Source organism: Diadema setosum, chromosome 2 (assembly GCF_964275005.1).
Source record: "Diadema setosum chromosome 2, eeDiaSeto1, whole genome shotgun sequence".
In the NCBI taxonomy this organism is placed as follows: Eukaryota; Metazoa; Echinodermata; class Echinoidea; order Diadematoida; family Diadematidae; genus Diadema; species Diadema setosum.
In genome coordinates this window covers 29,356,613-29,374,772 of record NC_092686.1, presented here as the reverse complement: position 1 = coordinate 29,374,772, position 18,160 = coordinate 29,356,613, and the positions used below count along the sequence as shown (strand labels likewise).

The following is an 18,160-nucleotide window of genomic DNA, read 5'->3' as shown; positions in this document are numbered from 1 at the left end:
GTACATTCAATAGACAAGAAATGGACATATTTGTCATGTCAGAATGAGTTTTATTGCAAAATGTTCTACAAAATCAATTTCAGTTATAGTACATGTATAACTCGACTACACATAGACATACACAGAGTGACTGTACCTTTGATAGTTCTGTTTTCTCCACAAAATAATCTATATAGTGAATACAAATGTACAGATAGAGAGCAAATTGCCCAATTTTCTCATGCTTGGCAAAATATAGCATATATATACATACGTGTATATCTTTTAATCCATGTCACATATTTGGGATGGCAAAGAAATCATCCAAAACAAACCAACACAGGTGCAAATTTAATCAAAAAAGAAGAAAAAAAAAAAGAATAACTGGCATCACTTCAAATGACACAGATAAAAATGAAACAGCCATGGACAGTAGAGAGCAACAGAGGGCAGCATTGCTATCACTCTTGCAAACTGCATGAAACTTGCAAAGAAAAGAGACAAGCTATCACTTAAATATCTTGACTTGTACTTTTCAAAGTGCCAGAAGATTTAAAGATCATGAATATATTTTCGTCAGTGTGTCATTCACCAGCTGAGGGCTGAAAAAAAAAATAATCAAAACCATTTTGTCATCCCAAGGTATAAAAAAAAAACAACAACAACCAATAACCAGAAGCAAAATGTGAATACTATATGAATTATGGCAGTCGCATTTAGTAACAAATGCAAATTGCTTCACTCTTGATTGACTGAGCAACCAAGAATACACTTTGGGGTAAAGGACGGAAAACCAGGACGTACCTTGCTGTTGCGCAAAACAATATTCACAAGTTAACAGAGAAAAGATGAAAATGAATGGGATAAAACGAGGGGAATATTCTGGCCCATGACACTCGTCATTAGAGTACCAAAGTGATGATGTGTCACAATCTTTTGATATAGCTTTAAAGTGCTGGTTCAAACTAGATATCTTTGTACACGGTTTAGGCCAGTGGGTTGGAAGCGGGTATGAGCACGTTAGCAACCATGATGCTCACAGATTTGGGCAGGGCCGGCGGAGCATTTTCAAAAGTGTGGGGGTCCACTTCTGGGTTTCATGAGCTAACAAGCAAAGAAAAACAAAAAGAAAGGTCCTCAGCTCATCTCAAGCGAAAAAAAAAAAAATAACAATGTCTTTAGTGGAAAAATATAAACTTATCGCACTCACACTTCAAGTTCAAGATCTCTATCTATTTCTATTTAGTGCCACTTACGTACTTCCAGGTTAAAAAAAAAAGTGTGGGGGCCCAAAGTGATGACACCTTATGTATTCCTTTGTATGGTGCACAAAAAGCCCCCACGGTTCCACCGGCCATGTTGGGGGTCATATGAGATTCTTTACAACCAGTTTCCATGGCAATGTATAGCTATGACATCACACTTTGACACTCTATTCATCTTGGATTAATGTCATCATATCTAAATCCTTGAATAAATCTGGCATTTAGCAGCCCATTCTCACGTTTCCTGAGATATCTTTTCCTCTTTTTTTGCTCATGTTGCAATGACTCTGCAATGATAAGTATCTAAGAGGATGGAGTTACAGGGACTGTTGATACATTTTGTTTTGTTTTTTTGGCAAGAAGAATGATTTTGTGGCAAACCCATGGGGCCGAGATATATGCCTTGTCTGAATTTCATAAGTGTCCAAGACCAACACAACTGCTTTGAATTGCAAAAACATGCTAAACATCAAGGTTCCCAAACTTTTGGGCTTATTAGAGTCCGACTTCAACAAAATGTTCTTTTCTGTTTGTATGAATGGAGGAACTTAGTGGAGGAACTATTAAACATCCTCTAATTTGAAGTTAACAAAGAACAACATGTACAATTAAAAAAAAGAATGCAAATATTTACATCACAACATCAGACATAAAGAGATAATATTATCCTTGCAGTTACCCTAGAAATTCTCTCTGTCTTCTTAGGCAAGTTGATATCCACATTTTTTGAAAGCAAGACTCAAATTCTTTCATTCCAATTTGCTACAGGCTTATGTCTCACAACACTCTACCTTGATTTTCTTTCCCACTCGATTTTTCAATGAAATAATGTGTCTTGGTGTGACCAAAAAAAAAATCACTGTGAAGCAAAACTGAATGAACACAAATATCTCAGCAGCACACACACGTACCACATACATAGTCCTTTTTCTACCGACACATACATTCACCCTGTTGTTTGTAACACACCGAAGGCACCTAGTGTACTTCATGTTCTATGTCTAGCTTCTGAATTCTCCTTCCCACATACTCGAGAACTGTGCAACTTTTTTGCCCACAAACTTTCTTCCAAATGACAAAAAAAAAAAAAAAAATAACTCTGATACATTTTACAAATCATTATGAGAAGCCAAGTGGGCAGAAACTCCAGTGAAACAGATATTAATATTGAGTTCAAATTTACTGTTCTGTAAAGCAAAATCTTGTGGCTACATTGCTGGTACTCCGGACATCAGATCAGGTTTCACTGCATAATGTTACCATACCAGCCACAGCAATTACACAATAAGCTCATCTAATGCATTCTGTGCAGTTCTTCATGGTAAAATGTATTGTATTGCAGGAGCCGCAGAACATATGTGTGCATGTGTGTGCATGTGTGTGTGTGTGTGTGTGTGTGTGGTGGTGGTGGGGGGGGGGGGGGGGGGTTAGACTTGTGCCTGGTCCCCCCGGAACTCTCCAATAACCACTTAGTTTCTTGTTCCCTGTATTACATTGTGCATATGATAGATATATATTGCTATGTTCTGCAATTATCTGGACCTCCTACTACTGTGGGTAGTCTATTATAAACACTCAATACAAGTCATCTACTGATGATGTATTGACCCATGCTGGTACATCCTGAAAATACCGGACAAAAATTGATCAAGCACTTTGCTGTTGTTCTTATCATTGCTCAAATATCTCACACACTTTGCTATAGAACTCAGCATTCAAAGGGAAAAAAATCCATATTATAAGTTTTTGTACTATCATTACTGCATATGAGTAGAAATACACAGCGACAGACATCTCGAAAAATGCAGTTATAAATGACTACAGGATCCATTATGTAGTCAGTAGCTATATATACTAATTTGCAGATATTTCAGGTTCGATATACTTGGTATCAACCAACTGTATTTCACGTTTGATCATGATCAATAGTTTGGAAGCAGTGCAGGCAAAAAAAATATTGACTAGATCAATGCCTAAGAGCTACTGGACGGGCCTACCACACACACGTATGCAATACTTCTTTTGTTATCTTTACTCAAGCCAATTAAGTTTTACATAACAATATGTTTATATACACATAATTTCCTACCTGCTATAATGCTTTGTAAGAAATATATATATATTTCATTTGTATAGGGAGACAAATTGAAGAAAAACTCACACGTCAACCTTCACCCATATATACTCTTTTTTTTTTCCTTTCAGCTTTAACATGCTGGAAATATGTTTAAAAAAGGGGACAGTATGTCTTGCTGGTAGAGGCACGTTAAGTAGGACACAGTATGTATAATTCCCTACTCCTTGAGCTGGTGCTTTATTGATTACAGTGTCCATGTCTATAATTGTGCAATGCCATCATACAGAGTACAGACTATCATGAACTACAGACAGACCAGGCAGACAGTAAAAATGATTTGTTTTCCAAGAGACGCCATGTGCAACGTCACCAATGTTACAGAAATTAGGCACCACAACTTGGAAACATACAGGTTATTGTCTTCTTCTCTTTTTTTTTTGGCCTAAAGCAAAGCTTGTTCTAATCTCACTGATTCTTCCTTGTTCAAATCAAATCATAAAAGTTAGAAAAGAATATGGGCTGAATCTGTGGTATAATGTAGAAAATGAGAATCCCAGTGAAGATGTCTGAATTCATAACAAGAAAATATGAATTTGATTAAAAAAAAGTAGAACATCAGCCAGCACTAATTGTGTTGGTGTTCCATAAACTTCAGTGTCCATACTTGCATTCCACACTTATTTTTTTTTTTGTCATGTCCTACATAGAATTATGAGAAGGTGGCATTTTATAGGAAAGGAAAAGATATTCATAACACGTGTGACCACCTAGCTCAAAACCTATGAAAAGTCACAGATTAGGATTCTCTGTAATGTACTAAAATATGTCAATTTGGGTTGACCAACTCAGTTTTTTTTTTTTAAGTTTGTCTTACCCAAGAGAGTAATCCTTTTTCCACCTACTTTCCAAATTTGGTAGTTTAAAACAAAACTGAAGTTTTCTAGACCATATTTTTTGGACTGGTGTTGCTTTCATTTGGAATAGAATATATTTCCATTGAAATCTCTTGCTGCACAGCATGCCTGAGTGATCCAATTCTTGAAAACTTTTTTCACATTTCTATAAAATCGCACACCCAAACTCTCTATTACTTAAATCATCTTTTAAAAACAGATTATATAGGATGGTCCAATTTTAATAAGTTATAGGCCTATATCCCTTTCAAAGCATACTCATATGTGGAAAAGTGATCATTCATTTTGGCCTACATTCTGTGATGGGCTTTGAGCTAGACAGTCACATACTGCAACTAGCAAGCTGACTGTCTCTATTGATGGAAAAAGAAACAAAAGAGAGCGTGAAAAAAAAAACACACACACACTGATTAACCTTCTCTCCCTCCCTAGTATATTTTCCTTCTAACTGAAACTTGAATTCCATCAGAGAGAATGCCCAAGATATCTTAAACTTGGCGTCTTATCTGCATTGGTGACAGACAGCATATGACTTTGAGTTCATGATTTTTTTTATGGCAATTGTTGCTCCAATCAAAATCAAACACACAAGCATGGAAGGGACCATATACCTTTCAGATTCAGGTCATATATATAATATATTTCATATATAATGATAAAGAGATGAAACATTATCATATTTACTAGTATGATCAGGGAATCCATATGCACACATATACTAGTTATATTCTTGTTGTGGAAATGCAATTCTTTTTCCAGCCAACAGTTCCACTGTTCTTGACTTGAAAGTATTGCCAGTAGACTGCACATGGAATCAACTGAATGTCAAAACAATACACATTACTGGCTTAACGTGTTCTAGGAAGACAAGGCTCCAGAAATTATAATTACCTCCATATATCAAATCTATAGTGCTGGTAAGATATGCTCATACTATCCTCCGATGACTGAAAATAATGTGTCAGAGAGGATTAGATCAGATGACCAATCATATTGTTCAAATGTTGAAACGTTGTTCATAGTGTGTCCAAAAAGATACAGGAAGTGCAATAAGGGCGGGGTGCAGGGACCACCGGAGTCGATGTCATGTGGACTGTACCCTCCTCAGTTCAAACTCTTCCAGAGGGCTGTCCGTCTGGGATTGTGTTGATGTTCCCCTGATCACCAAGGCACCACCTGCACTCGCAACCCCACTCGGTGTCCCAATCCCGACCCCAACGGAGACGCCTACCCCTCCCCCAGCAACCCCACTGCCGTACATGCCCCGGGGGGAAACAGGCAGCTGGCCCACGGGGGTGTTACTGCCAGTGGTATAGTTGCTGCCCGGACCCGTGGTGTAGTTGTAGCTGCTGGCGCCGCTCATGGTGTCGAAGCGGTCACTGCTTGGTGTGCGCTGCTGCTTCAGAGCCATGTTGCGGAGCGCCAGCTCGCTGCACTCCTTACAGAAGCCCAGGATGGCGTCATAGGTTGGTGGCGGGCTCTCCGGTGTGCGCACCCGCCATCTTGAGCCGATACTAAACTGGCTGGACTGGGACGGGGTGAGGAAGACGTCGCCCTCTGGGCTGCTTGGGGAGGGATGCATACACTGATTGTAGCTGGGTGGGATGTAATCATTGGGCTCCACCGACTCCACTGCATTTTGAATGAGGCAAAATGATAAAGACAGACATATTGATACATGGATAGATATAATACAAAGTAATATAAATATAGATAGAAAAATGGATGAATATACATGTATGCAATACTCTGAAATCTGATTGAACAAGCTAGATAAAAACAGAAACAAAAAGCTTTACTATGAAACCTACACATTTGCAACAGAAACTATGCAATATTTACTCGGGATCTTAAACAAGTCACTTAGTGTGGTACTGCTGTATTGTCCTGTTGTAGTCCTGTGTAGTGGTTAACGTCCAAACAAACCACAGGAATATCCTGTGGTATTTTGCCATTTTACTTTCTATTGTGTTTTCTGTGGTAATTAATTCTGTGGTATTAAGACAGGGATACCACAGGACATTTTTGGAAGGGTTTCTTGGGCTTACTCTGCAGCCCCGCTATATCCACGCCCTCCACACTGTAGACGTCCCGGCTGAGGGTGCGGCTGTAGGGGCTCTCTGGGCCCTCCCGCTGCTGACGTAGGTACTGCAGGATGACGCAGATACACAGGGCCACGCCGAACATCACCAGCAGCACGGCAACCACAGCGGCGCCCATGGCGATACCATACTCCGTCGGGGAAGACGCTGCACCGGAGATAATAAAAATGACGGAAGTGATGCAGGGACGGTCGTTGGGATGGAGGACAGAGAAACAAGAGAAATGAAGAGATTTATTGCAAAATGGGCTAAGCACCATTTTTAACCATTTCAAAGTAGGTCCATCACCACATAGGGCAAAATAAAACCTTTCCAGTAATACCTCACTTGTAACATAACAAGGAATATTCTAGAAGTTAGGAATAATATTATCCCATATTTTCTTATTATTTTCTGTGACCAGCTTTAATCACAAATATCTCAACTTAGTAAGAATTGAGTTTGCTTGTTTTGTGATAAAACTCTTCAAATGCACAAAGAAAGAACAAGATAGTATCATCAGTATCATTGATATCATCGCTGATATTTATTCATTGAGAAACATCAATTTGATTGCCAACCTGTTTTCACTAGATGATATCACTGGCTGAGAACCAGAAAACCACAAGATGGCTTGTTCACCTGATATTTGGAATGATGCTTACAAATCCACCCACTTTTGATTAAATAAATTTTCTACATCATGGAAATTGATTGTTTCCTTTTATTTACTCTCAAATCTCAGAGTGCAATAGAGCCCTTCTGGTTCTCAGCTTATGATATGTAGCCATTGTTGGACCTTGGACGGAATGCAAGATATTGTGTTCTTACATTTTAGTGGATGCGAAGTGGCATAACTGATGAAATGAACATATACATAGGCTGATCAAGTTGTGGTAAGCTTTATTCGAATAGGTGGTACACTAGTAGATGGTATATACACTGGTGGGATATAAGAGGCACTGAATATTTTTTTTTTTCTACACAAGAACAGTAAGAACAGTAAAGCATGCTCTGCTTTTATTTTTGTAATCCCTCCAGTATATCCCTCCCCTCAAACTCTCCCTCCCTCTCAGTCTCTCTTTCTCTCTCTCTCTCTCTCCCTCTCTATTCCTCCCTGCTCTTTCCCTTGTTTTCACTGTAGTACGTTATGGACAGCTCATACGGCATCCCTCTGGTGTACACTTAAGGACATTTTTGAAAAAAAGCATATCCAAGAATCCAGGAATTCCGTAAAGAGGGGGCGCGTTTACAAAATTGTGTGTGTGTGTGGGGGGGGGGGGGGGAGGACAGGGGCAGGTGTGGGAGATGAAATGGTGGTAAGGGGTGATCTGGTTAGGATTATGGATCGTCTTAATTTCCTCTGATCGATTAGCTCTTCAAAGAAGAGCCTCTTCCTGATGCTATAATCATCACTTACTCTTTAAAAGTCATGTTCAACAGCATGCAGGTTTATGAGGGGAAGTCATGCCCTGCCCTGAAAACATGACCACAATCTACACAGCAGGAAAGTATCCCACAAAGTGGAAAACTTTAGCGGTAATGAAACTTAATTAGACTTGCCTGATAGGGAGACAAGCTATACATCAATCTTTGCTCTTTTTCAAGAGTCTCTTTATGTCTGAATTCATCTACCATGGTCAATTCCTGGTAAATTGTAATTGAAGTTTAAATGTTTGTAACAATGTTATATTGTGTTTGAATAATTAATTGTATACATGATTTGCAGCACTGCAGTAGTGTGTAAAAGTGGCAAACTCGGGAAACAATGAAGCCAGCGAATATTCTGTCATTTTCTGCTTGTTATCAAGGTGATACCCCTACTATCAATGGATACTACCAATATATCAGAGGCCCCCTCATGAAATGGGGGTACAGCAGTAACAATGAGATAACAGCTAACCCAGCTAGGAAGGAATAGGAAACCCTAGAACAGTCTACAGCACTCACCTTATCCATTTTCTTTGCGAATAAAGGTTTACATGGACCACTGAGAGTGGAGATATTTCAAAAAAATGCAGGGGTAAAAAAAAAACCCCAAGATAAAAAAAACAACTGTGACATGGTTCCCTGAGGCAAGATAACTTTGAGATAGATTCCAGAGACTCCTCTGCATTAAGGCCAGTTTACTGCTACACTTCAACATGTATCGATTCTTTGAGGACGTCATCATTAGCTACTCCACCGACCTGTACATACATAAAAGCCTCTCAATACTTATTATGATCCAGTTTGAATACATTTGTTGGTGTTATGTCAGGAAAGCCTTGGGTGAACCTTGAGCATGCTTTCTGGTTATCAGGAAACAACCTTTGTTAGTGAGAAATACCAAACTGGCCTTAATTCCAGAGACTCCTCTGCATTAAGGCCAGTTTACTGCTACACTTCAACATGTATCGATTCTTTGAGGACGTCATCATTAGCTACTCCACCGACCTGTACATACATAAAAGCCTCTCAATACTTATTATGATCCAGTTTGAATACATTTGTTGGTGTTATGTCAGGAAAGCCTTGGGTGAACCTTGAGCATGCTTTCTGGTTATCAGGAAACAACCTTTGTTAGTGAGAAATACGCATGAAATTTTGATATGTTTATAAATCAGTCTATTGTCGAGGCAGTTGTACATTACATAATTACTAAATGTATACAATATATGTCATTGCAATGCATTTTAACCTTCAGGCTACGATTTTGCAAGTTTGTACCAAATAAACCATTCTAATGATAACAATTATAATGATAATTGCAGGTAGGATGCAATAATGTATGAGCTGAAAAGAGTCAATGCACTTTACCAAAAATGATTCCCAGGTGCATGTGAGTGCTGCAGAAGTCGCACACTGTACTATCAGGTATATTGTAAGAGATCTGTATTTTGTAGATATTGTCACACATTTTTTCTGCCTAATACGATATTTATTTTCTAATATATATAATATAATGTATAATATATATCTTCTAAGGGCTACACCATTGTAAAACAACACAAAGTAATAGTGTAGAGTAGGGATTTGATGACAGCTTTGAAAACCTGCAAAAAACCGCTTGGACAGGAATGTACATTTTGTGTTTCACTTGATTAGTTTGTGAATTTTGTAGGGCAATTCTAATCCCAATTCAAAGCTCTGTTGTCAGCATGTAGACATTTCTGAGGCCTATTTTGATGATGAATGTTAAAAAAAAAAAATTGGTGTCCTACAATCCGTGGCTTAGAAATAACAAAGACAAAAAAACCCTGTGAAAATGAGGTCCAGGTCATACACTTTGACCACTGAAAGCTTTGAGATTGGACAGACAGCTGTCATTATAAATTCAACCATAGTAAAAGGACCAACCTCACTGACTGCTTGAGATTTACAGTATGTCCCCCCAAAAATTACAATTGGATTTTTGCCTCGATAACTTCCAGTAAAATTAAACTGTCTGAATGCCATTTCAGAGTCTTAAAATATAACATCTTTGCAGAAAACCCCATTCAATTTTGTTAAGTGGTCATAGAGAATTGTGGATCGTTGGAAAGCAGGTCTGCCCCCCCCCCCCACGGAAAAAAGCAGTAACTGACATTTTTATGAATGTCTACTTTTTTGCAAAAATGAATAGTTTACCCAATGCTCTCCAATGTTAATAGGTCAGTTTTGCAAAAACAAAAATGAAAGTGACCAAAAATGTCATTTTTCACTTTTGCAAAAAGCAGTAACTGCATCCAGTTGATTCAACTTTGCAAGTTTCCCAACGGAAGAAAGCAGTAACTAACAAAGCCCACAGAAGAAAGCAGTAACTAACAATTTAGTCTAATCATTCAGACTCTGTATAGTCCTTCCTGTATATTTTTTCCCTAATACCATTTATTTTTTCTACTAATTTGTTTTTTTTAAACAATGTAAACAGCAGTTTCTTCCATAATTTAGGGGAGTAGATATAACAAGATTGTTTCATCAGTAACTTGACTCTGCCCGCAGGGAATCATATGACAAGTTGTAGAAAAAGCTTCTTTCTGGAGACTAGCAAACCTGGCAGACTCAGCGCGCTCAGAGTGCAGAATACGCGTGCAGTTAGCTGCATGCGCATAAATTCTGCAGCATCTCATACAGTAACTAGCTAAACATTGCATCACAGTCATCACTTGCACAGTACAGTGTATTGCAGGTCTGATACAGTCTGAGTGATCATGCCAGTGCTAACCATACTGTCACACAGTTTCTGCGGTCCAGGCATGTCTGTAAATCTATCATGAATTGCAGAGGAAAAGTCATGGTAGCCATGGCTTTGGCCAGAACCAGAAAATCTAGGTGAGCTGAAAGTATATTGATGGGAGATGAGCACTAGTATTAATACACTAACGTTAGTCTAACGTTAGATGTAGGCCCTAAAGTTAGGTCTACCAGATCTAACGTTACAGAGTAGATCTAACAGTCTAATCTATTGTTAACTGTTTAGTGTTAGACAAAATGTCAGTAGGCCTAATCTAACGTAATAGATCTAGGTCTAGCACTAACATTGGGCATAGATCTGTAGTCTAGCTTAAGTGTAACGTCAGAGTTCGACTAGGATCTGAAGAGACTTGACTTTATTGTCTAACCAGTTAGTCCAGGGTCATGTGTTAGGGGCCAGGCCGGGCACTTCAAAGTTCAACTTCAATTACCTTATTTTTACACAGAATGCCATTCAATCGACAAGACCTAGTCTAGGTCTAGCGTTAGGTCCTAGATCTTATAGATCTAGACTAACCAGAAAGTAGAAGAACTTTATAACCTGGTGGTGGTAACAATTCTCCTCCTATGGTCATGTGACATGTGCAGTTACTGCTTTTTTCCATGGGGAAAACAGCAGACTCCTGGCCGTCTGCAGTTACTGCTTTTTTCCGTGGGGAAACTACCCAGAATCAAGGGTGAGCCACCGCAGTAACTGCATTTTCCTAAATAACATTTAAAAAATAACGGAAACAAAATTTTTTCCTAGGTATTGTTAGACAACTAGGTATGGTGCATAATCATACCACAAAATTATTTTTGAATGTTTCTGTGTTTTTAAAGAATCTGCAAAAAACACAAAATCGCATTTATCTCAGCTCAGCAGCTTTGCAGTTACTGTTTTCTTCCGTGGGGGGGGGGGGGGGGGGGGCAGAGGTCATGGGTATGATTTTTCCAACTTTCACTTGGATGCTCTTTGAACTGCAGATCAATGTGTGAACACAATGGGACAGAGCTTGGAGGGAAGGGATTCCTGACATGCTCTTCCAAGATCCTCATTTGTCTTTGACCACTAAAGCAAATTGGACGGGGTTTTCTGTAAGATGTGGGTAATAAGTTATAGTTTCATACCCTGAAATTATTGTTGCAAGGGTCCTGTTGGCATTTTTTTTTTTTGGGGGGGGAACATACTGTATAGTAGGATGCAGACTCACCATTGGGGATACTGTCATTGTGGCTGCAGTCGTATCCGCGGAAGCCCGGCGCGCAGGAACACACGAAACCGAACCCTGAGCTGGTGGGAGTGCACGTCCCACCGTTCTTGCACGTACACCTTGCAATGACGGCGGCCAGGTGGTGCCCTGGATCAGTCACATGACACATGATTTGTTTATCAACATCATCACTTGATTCATTAACATCTAATCATCACCAAGATGAATGAAAAGAAGACCTTAACCAATCACCTCTAACATATTGTAGTTCCTCATAGGTTTATATTACATATATGCTTCTCATAAGTATAAGGATAATAAGATATTTATTAAGCTAGAGTAATTGCATAGAAATATACTCTACACTATGCCACCAAAACTTCTTCTTCTTTTTTTTTTAAAGTGACAAAAGATCAAAACAACAATCCATTGAAAATGACTGAGGAGTTTACTGAAAGTAAACAACACAGAAACAGTAATATATGAAGAACAGCAATATTCCCTTGGATTTAATTGGCAATATCATCTAAATCATGCCAATTCACATCTCATGAAGACTGTGTCAGTTGAATAGATTGATAATATTTAGCACTGGAGATTTACAATGAACAATGTGAGAAATCTGTGAAATAGTTTTCTAGCACAGACCACTTGAAATCATGAAGCAACAACTTTTATTGTGTCAAGTGTGCTGGATCTGAGAACACTGAGATCTCTGCTCTGAGCTACGTTTGCCAAGACTGAGGAGATATGTGCCACCATTCATCATCACCACTTCACAAAAATTGACAATGGTGAAGAATGAAATCATCATGAAATGATTTTAAATGTAAAAAACATAAATCTGGATAGGGCACAAAGTTATCTTCCATCATTAGGAATTTGCTTGCAATATAACAAAAGGGCCTAACATGAAACATGTCTCGCTGATGCGATATGCCGGGATAATGGGTTGTTTTGGAGTATTTTGAAAACAAAATTGTGAAGTAGTTTTGATCATATTACACCATATGTATCCTTACATGAATTATCCAGTGCACTCCCAGTTCAGTAGTCAGTGCGTAAAATATGTTAATCGATGATCAATTGTGTGCCCTACCAGTAGTATTTTTCCAAACATCTGCATGCAATTGACTCTCATGCAGATGATCGCTGGATACTCCTATGGCCCAAATTGTATTTGATTATTTAGAAAAAATTATGTATAAAGCATGATTGGATATGCTTGAGACTGCAATACTGTCTGAGTGCCTTTCTAGGTTAATATTTTGCATTTTTTTTTTTTGTCATCACCCAGCTGAAACTGTGTTTATATCACAATGTTATTTCACACATTCTTTATGAAAGTCTCCATTTTAGAGTAAATTTGAGAGTTTCTGCAAGCATATGGAAACTATGTTTTTCCCTTGTATTAACCCATTGAGGATGAGTCCTTGGGTAAGTGTCTATGGGAAATGCGCGTTGTAGCAATATCAGCCCATCCTCAACAGGTTAATCCCTCTTGATTGTCATAAATTTTTTGCAAAGTGCCCTGCCTTCCCCCTCAAACAAACAAACAAACAAACACACACACCACAACTCTGCTTCTCTGTTACCGGCAGTAATGATGAAAATAATTTTGACTCATTCTTTAGAAAGTATTCCTCATGAAGGTAATGGTTAAAAGTAAGGCATGCCTGGCTAGGATGCAACGATGGAATATTCTGCATTGTCCTTTTTTGTTTGGGGAGGGGGGGGGGGAGGGGGGAGGGTCTAATTCCCTTCAAGCAGTTAACCAAGTCTGATCTGATACTTAAGATATGAGGTTATGTGTGTCTGTGCAGGATGCAATTTCAATTTCTTTCTTTTTCTCTCTGCCCCCTGGCTAAAAAATGTGCTAATGCCACAAATCATATACAAGTAGACGACACCCACGTGAGGAATCTAGGCTAAGATCATGATATGCCTTCTTCCACCTATCTAGATGCTCAGATTTAAGGCACAGATGGTGGACTGAATGGAATTATACATATGAAATGAGATCTAGGGGGAAAAATTCTGGGAAAGGAGATATGAGAGTTACAGGGTGGGGAGGGTAACATATCTTGATCAGATCATGTATGTGCTTTTTAAATGATCAAATCAAAAAGTCAGTTCTAACAGTATATGGCCTCGTCTAACATACTACCCCTTGAGATTCTCAAATGAGCTACCACTGCCAGTGTCACAAGAAACTTATCTACTTCTCAAGAAGTATCTAAATACAGCAAGTCTCAACTGCCCTACTTCTGGATCTGGAAGAGACAATATATGAAGAAATAAAATAGATATAAAGAAAATTGATTGGGGGAGATGAAGAGAAGTAATTTGTAACAAAAAAAAAAAGGAAAATGGTTCTCACTTTTTGCTACACCCATGAGCTCACAGCGGTCCCCGGAGAACTCTTCTGTACAGAGACACTTGGTGGCTACCCTGGAGGATAAAGTCTGGTCGTCGTGGGAACTGACATTCTCATCTTTCAAGCAGGTACCGCCGTTCTCGCAGTGGCAGTCCGAGAGATCGATAGGCTCTAGGAGAGAGAGAGAGAAAAAAGAAACAGATAGAGACATGGCATCAGATATCTAGTCAGGATGAAGGAAGGGGGGGGGGGGCAGGGGTTGGGTGAAGTTTGGTAGGAGATAACATATGCCATCTACCCCTCCTGTGTGGGCTATGGTGAAAAATTTGACAGAATTTGATAGGTGCCAACAGACAAGTAAGAGGAAATAAAAAGCTCTTGCAAGGTGTCTCAGTTTAGGGAGGGGGGAGATGAAAATATTTGCTCCTTTCTTTTGAGAATGTAACCCAATGATAAATAGCATCTGACAAATGAAAATGTCTCCTATTATTACCAAACACCTCTTCCCTAAAGATGGATGTTTGTGGAGTCAAACCTCTGACAAGAATAACCTCCAAGGAGCAATTATCCATCAAAACGAGCCGTGAGAACACCCAATCATATGCAATATTAATATGAGTTATGATTGCCTCTTTATAGAATTGCGGCTTATGTTACCCAACTACCGCCTACCCTTTTGCTATCACGTAATCAATCAAGAGGCATGGTAAACAGAAGCCAATTCTTGGTGCATCCATATATTTTTTTTTTGTCTAAAAATATCACTTCTTTTACTTTTCAAAACAAAGCCTAGCAGTAGTTGTGACATAACTGAAGAATTCATTTCCTTTTTTTTACATTCACTCTGTCACTTGGATTACAGTGGTCATTAATGGAGTGAAGACTTTGTTGCTCATGCTGTAATTATATTGTATATTGTGTAAAAAGATCAGGCTTTATTGTACATGATCTTTCTTATAATTCTGCAACTCTTTCTTCCATCCCCACTCAGTCTTTCTGTCATTCAAATAGAAATTGCATACACTGCATACAGAATATGGATCCACTCTCTTCAGGCTCAGTCTTCTTAAAACTTTATTCAGTAAGTACATTCCATAGTACCAAAGTTGGCAGTGTTAGTTAGGGCTTGTTAACAAGCTGCAAAAATGCAACCCCTCCCCCATTACCAAATTAATCAGGATTTTACCCAGCTTACAATCAATCAATGATGCCTCTTTGGAGATGTGGACTCTCTAAGCTTACAACTTCACGATCATGTAATGCAAGAAAGGACTGCTGACAATTCTTTTCACATGGTTTAAATGCTGGAGAAGTGCGGGGGGGGGGGGGGGGGGGGAGTGAGGGTGAGGGCATGTGGTGAAGAAAAGAGGAAAGGGATGGGGTTGTTTTTCTAGAGACCTGTGCTCTGTCGCCTGCTCATCACCCGTCTCATCTTCCGGCTCGACTCTGGACACTGCTTGTCGCTCTCGTCCTCCCCATCCGGGCAGTGCGGAAGCCCGTCACACAACCTCTGGCTCGGGATGCAGAGCTTGGAGTCGCAGCGGAAGGAGCCAAAGGGACAGTGACCATGAGAATCTGAATAAGCAAAAATAAGTGAAACAAAAAAGAGGGAGGTGAAATATTATGACTCCTGAAAAATCCATGCAGTTTATATCCTTCTACTCTAAACACATTCCATTTTTAAATCATCACTGACATGTTAAGCAGAGGGAATGTCTGTAGCAAAATGCTAGAAATCAAGTTTATCAAATACATTTGATCAGACAAGAAAAAACAAACCACACACCAGAAGACTTGTACAGTAGCTCTCAATTCAATGGCAGTGACAAAGTGTTGACATATGATGGGGCAAGGCATATCATTTGTAGCATGTGTGAATCCTTTACCAATACATGGTAGGTACATTTCGATAAGTAAAATAAAATGTAACTCTGAACTGCCCTCAAAGAACACTGTTTGTATGTCAATGTTCCAAAAATGTGACCTGCCCATCTACATGCTAATGTGTGCCATACATGTGTGCCAAATTCCAAGTCAATTGCTAGAAAAATGCCAAAAAGAAGAAAAAGTAGTTTGATCTGTAACATTTGCAATAGACAGATTAACCGACTGTGCAACTACGAGCTGAGTCCTATATATATGCACAATTCAAACTTCACTTAAGAGTATAATAAAAAGATTTACTTAACCCATTAAGTACACTTGGGCAGGAGTCTATAAGAAATGCGTGTTGTAGCAAACTCATCCTGTCCTCAACAGGTTAATGGAATGCTGGAAAATCTTTATGTGCTAAAGCACTTGATGCCCAACCTCGACAAGCTACTGCTTCGGCATTGGGCTAATTTAGTCTAGCTGGAATGGTTTGGTCAGACAACCTGCTCAGGTGAGATACAGTGATTTACGTTAACACAAAGATCTTAATGACACGATAAGGATTATTGTATTTCTGTACATGATGATATCACAATAGAGATCTTCAACTTTGCAAAATATCAATTTTTTGACAGCTGGTTCTGGGCAAATCTCTGCTGTGGCTGGCAGAGAAAACTGACCAGTAGTTGTGGCAATCAGGGGGGCATTTCATGAAGCATTTATTTTTGTCCGACAAATTTGTCGGAAAAAATTGCTCTCAGCCAATTAGATGCAAGGATTTCAGTATCTACTTATAACAGTTTGTAAAAAAAAAATCTGACAAAAAGCTCCATGAAATGCCCCCAGGAAAAGCAGAACACAGAAAGAGTACAAAAAAAAAAAAAAAAAAAAAATCTCCACTTGACACACGAGGAAATGGCTAGGATTGAGGTGTTTTAACACTAATGATCTCTACCTCACTGAATCAGGTAGTTTGCCAGGCACGGTTCACTTTCCCTGAACACGCTGAGTGGCTTTCACCCCGTCTTGGCTTACAAGTGATTAGGTGGTGTGGGTTGTTTGTCATGCTACTGTTTCAGATGGTTGCGGAAGTTGGGGTGGGGTGAGGAGAGGGTATTTCTTTGCTGTGCAGTTTTCTGCATTGGTTATAGAGGGTGCTGAATGCACGCTTCTGATTTTCTTATTGATCTCTTTCGCTTTCTCTTTCTCTCTCTCTCTTTGAAACTGCTTCAGTTTGCTCTCTTGAGGGCTACAAAACTTATGCAATATTCATTGAACCTAAATCTTGGGGATAAATTTGTTTGTGCAGTGCAGAGGCTAGAACATGTAAGTCAACCACTTTCACCTACCTACATTCACACACACACAAAAAAACACACACACCTAGATATATATTACACTTTCCATACACACTGTTCATTGGATGCCTGATGCTTGGATGCCTATTACTGTAAACGTGGAAATTTTCGCGGTACATTAATTTTCGCGGATTTCGCGCTACGTTCGGCTAGCGCGAATTCAAAAACGCGCGAATATATCTTCGCAATTTTCTATGCACATTTTGAACGGCCTGGTGCGCTTCGTCGATAATACTGCTATGTAGTACAGACATGTTTACACATATAGCAGTATCATCGCACGCACCGCACGCAGCGAGCCCACGGCCGATTGGTGTGCTACATCCCCGCGACTACAGTACTAGTCCTACAGAACATGTATCGAGTAAAATACATGTACTACATAGTTGAGCGCTTGTACTCGCACTCGCGCCGCTCGCTACGTCGCTTATCGTACGCTGGCATCGCTGGATGAAAACAGCGACTGTGTATTAACCCACTGCCGAGTGCGAATTTAAGAACCCGCGAATATGTTTTCGAGCCGCTCAGCGCGAAAAATTAATCGCGCGAAAATATTGACGTTTACAGTACTTGATTGCATAAAAACATTTGATGCAGTGTCTTTTGGGTAGTCTATATGAGATTTTTCTTTTCAAAAGAAACCTGAATACGACACCAAATATTCAAAGAGATACATGTATGTAACTGACTTGACACCTTGCACATTCTCAGTAAACACATGAGCCACACACATTACAGAGGACCCTTCATATGTATGACTGCCTTGATGTGTGCAAGCAGATATCCATTATGATATGCATGGAGATCTAAGAGAATTATTACAGTATCC

General features: G+C 39.3%; 1 protein-coding gene across 1 annotated transcript; it reads right to left on the bottom strand.

The window, feature by feature from the left end:
- Positions 1 to 4,818: 4,818 nt before the first annotated feature.
- On the bottom strand, positions 4,819 to 17,039 carry LOC140243977 (uncharacterized). The gene is made up of 6 exons (XM_072323642.1): positions 17,009 to 17,039; positions 15,500 to 15,676; positions 14,105 to 14,272; positions 11,725 to 11,871; positions 6,284 to 6,484; positions 4,819 to 5,867 (listed from the first exon to the last, which is right to left on the bottom strand). The coding sequence occupies exons 1-6, from the start codon at positions 17,037 to 17,039 to the stop codon at positions 5,320 to 5,322; spliced, it is 1,272 nt and encodes a 423-aa protein (XP_072179743.1). The 3' UTR covers positions 4,819 to 5,319.
- Positions 17,040 to 18,160: the final 1,121 nt, after the last annotated feature.

Excerpts from the sequence above, each read along its gene's own strand:
- LOC140243977 (XM_072323642.1), bottom strand. The coding sequence starts at position 17,039 with ATGACAAACAACCCACACCACCTAATCACTT. Across the intron at positions 15,677-17,008 it reads CCCACACCACCTAATCACTT|ATTCTCATGGTCACTGTCCC; the intron begins GTAAGCCAAGAC and ends TTGCTTATTCAG. Across the intron at positions 6,485-11,724 it reads CAATGACAGTATCCCCAATG|CGTCTTCCCCGACGGAGTAT; the intron begins GTGAGTCTGCAT and ends TCTCCGGTGCAG.